The following is a 12321-nucleotide window of genomic DNA, read 5'->3' on the forward strand; positions in this document are numbered from 1 at the left end:
TAACTTATAGTCAAGGGCTTAGCATCTAGGTCCTGGGAGGTCAACAATACTACTGTACTTGGCCCTCATCAGACCCAGCATTGAGTATAAAGCCCACTTCAGTATGTACCTGTCCAGACACATGCAGCAACTTAAATGTCCACAAAGGTTCATTACAAAAAGAATACAGGGAATAAACACAATGTCCTTTGCTGATTGCCTCAAAGCACTGTCTCCTTTCTCAGTATCATACAGACTTCTGAGAGATAATCTTTGCCTGGCATACAAGGCATTCCTGGCCCCTGTTTTGATGAACCTTTTGCACACCCACAAAACAAACAACATTAGAACTACTAGATTAAAAGACCTAAACTTTGCTTGCAAAATGAATAGGACAGGTTGGAGAGCCAGATATGTTTCTCAGAGAATTCCAGTTCTCTGGAACAGACACCGCCCTCCATGTGTGGCAGAATTCCTCCTTATCCCTAATTAAGCACAACTTGTACCAATGGATGGGTAACTGGAAATTCACCCCCTGTTTGGCACCTAAATCTCTGATGGGCAGGGGCCGTCAGTCAATTATCCCTATATAAATCATATTTGTGGGTCACATTTGGGTTGCATGGGTAGACGTATAAGGGCCCTAGTATATTCCTATGAACCTGTGAACCTATGAATAACACATCACATTTTTTTCATATCTAACTTTTGACAAGTTTGTAGCACATGGAGAAGATGAATCACCATATACTACAAAGAATTATAAGAGGGCCGACAAATCGTAACTCTTAATTATGTTTTCTCAATGTGGATGGCAAGATTCAATTCTCAAGCTTTGTTCTTGAGGTGAATTTCTTGGCATCTATGACTGGATCACATAATAAACTGGCTACTATCTCCAACCCACTCATAATCCTCTATATTAAAATTATATTTAGGGATATCTGGTTTTAAGTACCAGTGAATCCTGCAGTCACTGGGAGGCACCCTGCTCCTGGAGGCCCCCAACCACAACAAGTTGCCTTCTATTGTTATTTTGTTACATATTTATCAAACCAGTAAAACCTGCTACAGAAGTCTTGTGTCCATAATAAACCAGGGTAGTAACTCGTAGTATGAAGAGTCCTATGGATATATACTACTTCTTTAAATGTAAACAATTATCTCTGTTTATGGTAACAGTGTTTTGTCAGTTATCAGGCTTCATAATTTCATGAACTATTTTATCACAGACATAGTGCCCTTAACTTAGTTAAATCCCACTAGTGGGCATTATCTCCACTAGAACTAACGTCATAGACAGCTTTTAGCATGCAAAATACCAATGGCTGTGGAGGGCACCCTAATCACTTTTGACTGTGTGGGGCCCTGGCAATAGCTGCTACTGGTTGGAGGAAACTGAATAGAAAAAAAATAATTCATTCTCCAAGTACTTTCTTTATCCTAAAAGGGTTCTGACATGATCCTGTTTGGATAAAGCCAGTATTCAGTGAATTAACATGAGCAAGGTAAGTACTAGAGACTGGCAGCCCAGAGTGTCCAGTCTCTCCCCAGGAAGTATAGACCTAGTTGCCTGACTAGCCTTATATGCAAGGCCATGGGGCGAATCATCATGGACATTATCAGCAAAGATATAGGTAATCTCCAAAAACTTGACCATACTCAGGTTGGATTTGCCAAAGGGGGATTATACCTGTTAAACCTGGTGGACTTCTTCAGGACAGTTACCAGACTCCTGGATGATGGGAAAACTGTTCAAACAGTCTACCTGGACTTGGCCAAGTCTTTTGACACTATTCTCCATTCAAGCATTATTGACAAACTTACCAGCTAGGTATCGACCCTTATATAATTGGGTTGCTAACTGGTTCACCAATAGAACCCATACACTCAAAATAGGGGAATCCACCTCCAACAGCAGACCTGTAATGAGTGTTGCTCCACAGGGATCAGTTCTGGGGCCTCTGTTGTTTGGAATCTATAAGTTTGATGACTGCAAACTGGGAGTAGTCATAGAATCCCCAAACAATGTAAAACATCTGACAAGAGGGTCTTACACAAACAAATGATTGGTGCCAAAGTCACAGCCTTAAACTCAATGCAAAAAATGGATTATCATCCCTTTCAGTGACTAACTACCACATCAATAGAAACACCCCAAGCACGCACTCAATGGTGAGAGACCTGGGCACACATTTTGAGAGCAACCTTGCTACCGTGTCTCCACAGTGGTAAGAAGAATATTCTGTATTGCTCATCTCATAAGTAAGGGCATTGCCTCCAGAAAAAAAAAAATTATAACCTCTCTGTACTCTTCCCTCATCAGACCCATAATTGAGTACAATGCCCCTTTTGGTATGAACCTTTCAAGGCACTTGCAGCAATTGGAGAGACAAAAAAAGTTCCTCACAAAGAGAATTCAAGGTCTTCATCGTCTGCCCTATGTGGATCAGCTGAAATCACTGTCACTTTACTCCATTTCATACAGACTACTCAGAACCAATCTCTGCCTTGCATATAAGGCAATCTCTGACTCTGCTTTATCAGAAATGCTGCATATCCTTAAGTCCAATGGCTCACAGGTTACTCACTCTAAAGTCCTTAACCTGGCATGTGACATTAATAGAATCTGCTGGAGGGACATATTTGTCTCCCAGAGGTTACTGGACCTGTGGAACAGACTCCCAATTCATGTCAAACAGAGCACCTCTTTGGTCCTCTTCAAGAGCAAACTGGACAATTGAATAGGTAACCGTAAATTCACCCTGGGGGTTCTACCTGTGTCTCTCTTGGACAGGGGCAATAGGTGCTGATTGTGGAAACAAGGGGAGAACTTGGCTTGTAAGGGCCCTAGGGCCATTAGCCAAATAACTTCCTATCATCCTATGATTTTGAATATTAGCTAAAACATTTTCTTCCCCCATAGTACCTTTTTTAGGCAATGCCAAACTGAAAATACTTCTGACATAGCAAATCAAAATCAAGAAAATCTAAACATGTTACTGCTCAATGCTGGGAATCTAAAAAAAACTCCACTTCCTAGAAGCTCTCTTCACCCTAGAGAATGCTGACATCTGTGCAGTCACTGAGACGTGGTTTAAAGCTGCAGAGAGCACACCAAAGTACAAGGTTATAAGGCCTTCCACACATTTAGACCAGCTACATCACAGGCAGGGTCTAAAGTTGGAGGTGTCTCTGTTTACATCAGAAATAAATATACTTCAAGGCTGGTCAAACAGGACAATGCATTTGAGCTGCTCCATGTTCAAATCACCATAGGCAAAATCCAATACCACTTCCTTGCAAGCTATAGGTCCCCTTTTATGACCCAGAAAACCCATACCATGTTTTAAACTTATTAGAAACACTAGCCATCCAAGCCAATACCATATTCATGGGTGACTTTAATTACCCCACTATTAACCAGGAATCCTATACGACAGCAAATGTGCATGCATAGAGATTCCTGGATTTTGTAAACACAAACTCCTTGGACCAGATAGTCAATACGCCAACCAGGGGTGCAACCATACTGGATCTGATCCTCACTAATATGGTAGAGTGCTGCACACCCCCTATTGTAATTTCTTCTCTTGTAAGGTCAGATCATAACATGGTCTCCTTTGAAGTAAAATAAAACCTGGACCCCCAGTTAAACCTGGAATATTCAGAAACTACTATAATGCTAACTTCCTGCTATTAACGGATAACCTGGCAAAATTTCAAGCCTCCATAAGCCCAGAGAACACTGCTGCCTATGTAGAACTGTTAATATGAACACTGTACAAGCATGTTAATAGCTGCATAGAGGCAGCTGTACCCACAAGGAAGAAGTACAGAACTAACTCAAAAAACAAGCCACTCTGGTGGAATCACAAACTCAATAGGCTGTATAACAGAAGGAAGAAAATCATGGCAAAAATTAGGAGGTGCAGCATCCAGCAGGATAAAAGCACTCTCATCAAACTAAACAAACAAATCAGAGGACAAATAAAGTATACCAAAGTCAAATTTGAGGTATGTTTGGTGTCCCAGGCTAAGTACATCCACAAAGCATTCTTTTGCTATGTCCACAACCTCAAAGGCAATACACAATTGTATGCGGAACTCATTGTAAATGGAGCCACCTATACTGAGCCAGAAGCTATAGCAAGCCTCCTTGCTGATAAATTGAGCTCCAACTTTACCTTTCTCTCCCCCTCAACCTTCCCTCAGGAAATACCATCAAATATAACCCCCCCCTACTATCACTATGGAACAGGTCCTTAATGGTCTCTCTCTAAGACCAAGAACAGTGCATCAATGGACCCAGACAATATCCCAGGATGCCTTCTAAAGACCATGAACCATGACCTGTTAGGGCCTCAAAAAATTACTATTTAATTGTAGCCTCCAAAAAGGCTTTGTGCTTCATGAATGAAGAATGACACCAGTCAACCCTCTGCAAAAAGGTGGGCCATCTACAGACCCTGGAAACATCAGACCCATAAGTCTCACTAGTCTTATATGTAAAGTCATGGAAAGAATTATCATGGAGATGATTGACAGAGATTTAGTAAATCTCCAGACACTGGACCCAACCCAGTTTGGTTTCGTCAAGGGCAGATCATGCCTACTCAACCTGGATGACTTCTTTGAGAAGGTAACCAAAGCAATGGATGAGGGGGAAAATTATTCATACTACTTACCTTGACCTGGCCAAGACATTTGACACAATACCCCACTCAGGCATTGTTGACAAACTCAAGAGGTTAGGTACAAACTCTTTTGTCACCCAGTGGATAGCCAACTGGCTCACAGACAGGACCCAGGAAGTTAGAATTAGTGAGTCCACCTCAGCAAAGAGGCCAGTCACAAGTGGAGTCCCTCAGGGATCAGTCCTTGGACTGCTCTTTTTTGACATTTACTTCTCAGAAGTCAAGGCCAATGTCAGTGGTCTCTGGATGACTACATTTGCAGATGATTGCAAATTAGGAGCTGCTATTGCATCCCATACTGACACAAATGTTCTCCAGGAGGGGCTGAAACAGACAAAAAACTGGTGTCGAGGCATAGACTAAAAATAAATGCCAAGAAATGCATAACAGTATCCTTTGGGAAGTCATCCATCCCTAGTAACTATCATATTGACAACACATCCCTTAGCGTTAACCCAATAGTTAGGGACATAGGGATACATATAGATAGTAATTTAGCCTTTGACCATCATGTGTCTACAGTAGTGTGGAAATCATTCTATGTTGCACAACATATAAACAAAGTTATGGCATCTAAGTCCAAAAAAGCCATTGTTCCACTGTATTCGGCATTCATCAGACCCATCAAGTGTAATAACATTAGTGAAGCTGCATTTAATGAGATTAGTTATATGGTCCAAAGATTTGCAGATGATTCTTTTAAGGCTGAGGCCACACTTATGAGGGTGGATCAACCCCCATACAGTGTGCCACTCAACTGGGACAAAAACAACAGCTAAACTTAGGTCAAGCTTTTTAAGGAGTGTGTCTGCAAAGGCATGTTTAACACTATTAATTAAGCAATCAGGTATATTGCTAGGCCCCAAGGAGGAAGTTTTTTTTGTCATGGGTAGCACTTTCTGACATTGTTCCTTATTTTATTTTTTTTTATTATTATTTTGATATTATCCTTGAGAAGATGGGTTTGGATATAATATAGTATGTAGTTTTCTTTTTTTGTTATATAGTTTATTTATGGTAGTGGAACACCAAGATCATTTGTTTTTGAACTATGATACCTGGTTCTGGTAGGAGAGTTAGCTCTATGCATTTTTCTAAATGGCTATGGAATTCCTTAGTGACATACCTCTTAATCTCTTAGCACAAGAAATCTAGACAAACTCTGAAATAATTGTGGGATAGACGTCAAAAATAGAGACAGATTTTAAATATTGCTCTTATAAACTTGAAAAAGAGATAGAAAAACAGGTTTTGTGTTAGCATGCATTTTCTGAAGGATATAAAGTCAAAACCTCAAATGTGTGCCATTAATTAGTGACTTCAATCCTCAGAGATTTGCCAGAAAACCACAAATTTATGGGGAACAGACTAAAATATGAAGCAAAAATCTGGACATTCTGCAAAAATCTGGACAGTTGACAGGTATGCTTAGTGATGCTTGTTGCCGTATTAAGGTCAGGGGAGGTGTAGTCTTAAGTGAATCCATAGGGGACCGGACTACAGAAAGGAGGAGCTATGCTAACCCTGCACTGATCCATGGGCAGGTCCCTGTTGGAGAACTGCATTCATTTCCAATCCTCAGGCAGGTTAAAGTATATCAAGCTAGTTAAGAAGCTACAAAGAAAGGTCACCAGGAAAATAAATAGAATGGAAGACAAAGGGAAGTGAAAAACAGGTGCAGAAGATAATTCTCTTCTTAGCTATGAGCAGGCAAAAAAAAGGGATGAGGTGATGTTGGTGCAAAAGATACTTAAAAGGCTCAGATCTGCTGTGTAGTGGAATAAAGCCCTGATTATGATCCACACAAGCTTAGGTCAGCTAGTGGTTCATGTGCTGGAAGAGGAGAGTAAGAGTGAGTGGTTTACAATGGCTCATCCATCCTGGTTGGGGATGGAATGGTGGTCCTATTCAATTTGTTCCCTTGTGAGCAAAAGCCTGCATGACAACAGTGGCCACAGGACCAGGGGAAATGAGTCTGGTATTCCAACGTGTTGGCAGCAGTTCTTAAAGACACATGTTTGGGACTGTAGACATGCCTGGAGGGCATAGAATATCCCTTAGTGTAGCAGGTGTGCCTGTCAGCAACCTGGAGCACGTGCTAGGTACCAATCATACCTCTCAACCTCTTAGAGCAAGAAATCTGGACAAAGCCATAAATAAAAGTGGGACAAAGGCCCAAAACTAGGGACAACTTTTAACTATTGCTCTTACAAACGTTGAAACAGGTTTTGCATTAGCAAGAATTTTCTGAAGTCTGAAACACAAATATCTGTCATTATTTTCTAACTTCAACATTTAATAATTTACCACTAATTTGCCAGAAAACCAGAATTTTATGAAAAATGGACCACAAATGTGGGGCCAAAATCTGGACATTCTGGGAAAATCTGTACATTTGGTTGGCACCAACCCAAAACGTTTCAGATGGATGCCTGTATAACAGTGCCCAGGGAAGTGAAGATTGATAGTCATCAGACAAAGGCTGCAAAATATAGTAAAAAAAACAGGCACTTAAGGGCAATGTGAGTGCATATACTTTAAGGGGCAAGTCAGAGAAGGGCACAGACTACCTGATTAAGTGTAAAAAGGTTAACATAGACATTAGGAAGCACTTACTCATTAACTGAACACTAGTTAAAAAATAGAACAAATAATGGAATCCAGGACGACGCAGTCCTTCAACAAGGCTTGGGATGTGTTGTAGGTTAACATAAGGAGCGTGATGGTGTCAAGGTAAAGTTAGTGACTACACAAATAGATCAGACTGCATAGCTACCTCTTGTTCAGCCATCCCAGATATATAATGTAATGTAATTTACTATAATATAATGTAACATTATTTCAGTCCCAGTGTCAGTTGATTTATGATGTGATGCCCGTGCACTGGCCCAATAATCAAGGAGCCTCAATCCTTACCACTAGCACCAGTGAGGGGCATCCACATTGGGAAGGATAACAAGTACATACACAGTAAATTCCAATTTCCCTTAAGAGCACACAGAGATCACTCTCAGCTGGGGCTGGTTTCTCCCTTTCTCTCCAGATCCCCAATAATACTCTCCACTGGCACAGCTATAGGGTTTAGATCCCAGCTGTGTAGCCAAGGCAAAACCTCCAGTACTCTCTCTGTCCAACCAGTGCTTTGTGTCCCTGCCCAAGTAGCTGACACACACACATTGTGAGATTTGGTTTATATACAAACAAAAAGACACTCTGGGGAAGGCTGGCACAGGTTCTAGAGCTATGCCCCCTCCTGCCAGGCTATAAGGTAGTAATCACTGCCAATAACTACTCTTATCAGCTACTAATAAGGCCTTCCCAAAGGGTATCCAATTTCACTGTGTAATATTACTATTATCCAAATAGTAAGTGTGACTCAGGGCTAAAGTTATTGGAGTGGCTTGGACAGTATCACTGAAGACATGCAATGTCTTAAATAACCTTTACACAAAACAGCCACAGTTGAAAGGTTTAAAATATTTAATAATAAATAATAAAAACACCAGACAAATTTATTACTTCAATGCAATGTCATTACAGAGTTCAGAGATCACAGGAAACTTTTAAAATAATATTGTCGGATAGCCTGACATAAGTATAGAAAACAGCTACTATTTCTATCTATCCCTAAGAGAACTACTAAAATCTAAGATTCTACTTACATACAGAGCAAGAAAGTGCTGGTGAGTGGATGTTCTTCAGACAAAATCCAAAATGCTTTCTCGTTCTCTCTGAGAAAGTTTTAAATTGATAAACATCCTGTACTGCTGAATCATTTCACATTACATCATTTATATCACTCCTTTAGTTTCCAGGATAACAGAAACTCAAAATGTACATTTCTTAGTAAGCTGAACCTGGCCAGGAAGCCACAGCAATAAAAGACATTATACATGTAAAATCTTAGTAATTATCTCTTAAATCAAGACAATAGAGATAATTTCATGGCCCAAACATCCTGGCTCCGTGCTCAAGATCAAACAGTCATATAGTGCTTGACTTATCAGCTTTCTTATCAGCTTTCTTCCAGCAGGGTGCACTGTGCTTACATTTTTGAAGCTCAGTACACCATATAGTTTGATCATAGCATACAGTTCTATTTACATTTGTAAACCAAGCCTGTGAATTATAGTAATGTTTACAAATGGCATATAATTATCTACAAAATTCTATCTATCTAGGATGGCAGCCTTCACATATGCATATTTCAGTTCAAATATATTGTTGCCAGAAGTTCACAGTGCAGATGTGTTGACCATGCAGACACTGTGAAAAATCTCCCAGCATGCACTTCCAGTACCTTACATTGTAACTGTCACCGAGAGAAAGCAGTATTACCTACTGCTTAGTTTAAAATGTATGTTTTTTTATCAGCCAGTCTAGTAAAGCCAGATACATCCTATTTCCGTAGCATATTTTCCAAAAACTGTAAGCATACAGTAGCATACAACTTGTTTCTTGGGTCATCTTAGAGACAGGTAGTTTGCACTTATAGTAACCTGATTAGGTATCCCTTTGTTCCTATATTTTTATTACACTGCATTATTTTCTCATTTCTTTATTCCAGTAGGTGCATATATGCGTGTATATGTGCACATGAATACATTTTCCTATTAACCCATATTTCAAACTACATTTCAGTTACAGTTTAGCTGTAAGCTATTTATCATCTTCCTTTTCACTGAATCATATGTCCATTTCTCTCTCCTTTGTATGATCTATAACCACAGCCTGCTTTGGCCATTTATTCTTACTGAAACAATTGCTTTCAGTTTCACTGTGGCCTTTATGAGACATTAAAAAAAAAAAAAAAAACAAAGAAAAAGCTTCATCATCAAAACAATCCCACCTGCTTTTTTTACAAGTCTCATAATATTATTGTTCTCTCTGCACAGGTGTTTCATCAAAAGCAGAAAGCATTCCAATTTACTTCTTATATAAAGCCACACATTGATACTATATGATGCATGTTATTATATATTATGCATTATGTGTTTTGTATTCTCACTAGCTTAGAATTTTGCAGAGAAGAATACAGCTGTGAACAAAAGTTATAATACATTTCTTACAGTACTAAAATTACCCTTACTGTTTGTACAAGCCAAGGACTCGTGACGTTTAGGTACATGTTGGCAGAACACTTGACACAGATGAAAAGAGTACACGCAGCTTTTTTTCTTTTCAAGTTTTGTACAGTTATTCTAAGTCGCAAGAGTACTGCTTTACTACAAAAAAATGCTGTATGAAAAATACTCTGCAGTTGCTCTTGTCTTAACAGACAGCCAAAAGCAAAAACAAAGTCACAAAACACAGCATCAAAGAAACCTTGAATTAAAAAGCTACATGCCCATTTTCAATGTGTTACCTTCTACACATGCTAGTGATGTTTGGACATGCTGAACATTTAAGAGAAACATCTCTTTCTTTTTCGTAGTCTTTCACTAATGTTTTTAATTCCTAATGTATCTTTGTTTTCATTGCAGCGTTTATTATTTATTGCAGTATATATTATTTATTGTATTCTTAATATAAAAATATAAAACTTTATTGTGCCCTGTTATGCTTTTTTTGTGGGTGTGGTATTCATAGATTTCTTCAGAACATTCTAAGACCTGAGTAGTCAGAAAGCTTGTCTTCGACGAGTGTGTTTGTTATTGCTTGCTTAAGTTATTCTCTTCATTTTCTTCTCTGTTTTTATTTTTTGCCAGGTGTACCTGAAGTCAGAATCAGCCCAACAAACCTCAGTGTTGTTGGAGGAAAAGATGACGCCTTGTATTGTTACTTTAGTGGTGCTCCACCTCCAAATGTGTCCTGGAACTTCAACAGCCTCACCACAGAGTATATGGTACGATTTCATACAAGGCGCAATATTTATATTTTTAAGAATGCTGATTTAAGATGCATAATGTAATTCTACAAAACACATGCTTCCAGCATTTCATGTCAGTTTCTGGTTTATATGTTATGAGTATCAGAAATGTTTATTGGTTTTAATGCTTGCTGTTTATGTTCAAGTTTGACTTACCCTTTCCTTAATTTAATGTGGCAGTTTTAAGAAGTGCTGTATTAACAAGATTAGAAATTATATAGTCTTCAGTGCAATACATTAGAGAACAAGAGTTCTAGTTAGTAAGAAAAAATGTGTAAATGTCTCATATTCATCATAGGTGCTAGATATCTGGATCTCATTAAAGGCCATTTAGTTTGCTGTTGCCATGTAGCCATAGCGCTGTGCTATGACTAATTCCATCTCTACAAACCTTCCTAGATACCAGTGCTGCATGATGGAATAAACCAATGAGCCACAAAAATATGCCTTTCTGATGTGGTCTTCAGTTTCACATATGGCATGGCTGAGTAATTCATTAAGAAGACAGTAACTTCCATACAAACCCCAAAAAACAGGCAGTTGTGTCCAATGGGGCTTGTATAATTGTAACAAAAAATAAAAACACTGAAAATGAAGTTTCTTAAAATGAAAGCTGATATAGAGTAAGTGGAGATGGTTGACCCTCTTTCACACTGGTCTGTAGGTTATTCTTTACATTACATTTCCCCTATTTTCCCCATACATTACATTTCATGACCCCCAGGTGCTACATCAGCAATAATTACTCATTTCTTGTTAGACTGTGATATTAAACATATGTTAAATACAGTTTATTGTACATCATTAAGTAGTTATGTAAAAATATTGTGCTTACCTTGGAAGCCTGCTCTTATGCCCACTTGAATGCATTATCCATCATTGCCCTAATTCTGTTCCTCCCATTGTTTGTAAAGTTTTGATGTTGTGTTCCCTGAGATGTATTTCCAAAGGTAAGAATCTGTTTTACTTAACAGATCCTTCCTGCCCTGCTGAGAGTCACCTGCCTTTCAGTTTCTATTCCTATCACATTTTGCTCTTTTTCTTCTGCATTCACTTTCATTCATTCCATATTCCTGCTTTCCAGTTCTTTGACTTTTCCATCCATCATAAATGCATTAATCCAGCTTGTTTTGCCCATTTCTTGACAAGCAATTAATTTCCAAGTCACCTGAAAAGTCTATGCACCATCCTCTAATCTTCTTTGTCCCTCTGCTTCTGCTTCTTTTTCTGTTTTTATACTTAAATCTCCTTTTGGCAAGGTAAAAACAAGCTTGGCCACCCTGTCTGAACATGTATAAATCTTTAATAGAGAAACACTAAAAAAACAGACAAGTAAAAGGTAAGTGCTTTCACGGCTAGAGGTCACTTCTTCAGGCCATCATCATCATCATCATGTCAGCCATGCTGGTCGAGCTTGTTTTTACCAGTTGGATTGTGTTTTGTGCTAACTCAGCCTTCATTCATCTGGTATACTTCTGTTTGTGGTTGTCCTTTTGCAGAGGCTCCTTGTTCTTCTGTCCTTTCTTTCTCATTCCCCTGCACCATCTTGTTTCTTTTCTCACCTCTACGTGGTTGTCTTTGTCCCTTGTTTATTTCCTGCTTGCCTCTTTTACTGACATGCAGCTCCATCACAGTTTCTAATCTTGCCTAAGGTTGCTCTCCCAGTCCCTGTTTTGCAGGGAATTTAGATATTTATTTCCTTTGTTGTTTAGTTACCTGTGATGCACTTGTTTAAACTTCTGAATATTCTCCATATTGTGTAGCCTGAAACATTCC

At 39.0% G+C, this 12321-nt stretch overlaps 1 protein-coding gene across 2 annotated transcripts in view; it reads left to right on the top strand.

Moving 5' to 3' along the window:
* Window positions 1–12321, top strand: part of NTRK2 (neurotrophic receptor tyrosine kinase 2) — a 1124811-nt gene that overhangs the window by 195855 nt on the left and 916635 nt on the right. For both annotated transcript variants that reach the window (XM_044060895.1, XM_044060896.1), the window contains exon 6: window positions 10385–10521. In XM_044060895.1, coding sequence (XP_043916830.1) covers window positions 10385–10521 — 137 coding nt within the window. The remainder of the gene's footprint in view (window positions 1–10384; window positions 10522–12321) is intronic.

The sequence above is a fragment of the Protopterus annectens genome, chromosome 2.part0, assembly GCF_019279795.1.
Source record: "Protopterus annectens isolate FY-2018-M chromosome 2.part0, PAN1.0, whole genome shotgun sequence".
Lineage (NCBI taxonomy): Eukaryota > Metazoa > Chordata > Ceratodontiformes > Protopteridae > Protopterus > Protopterus annectens.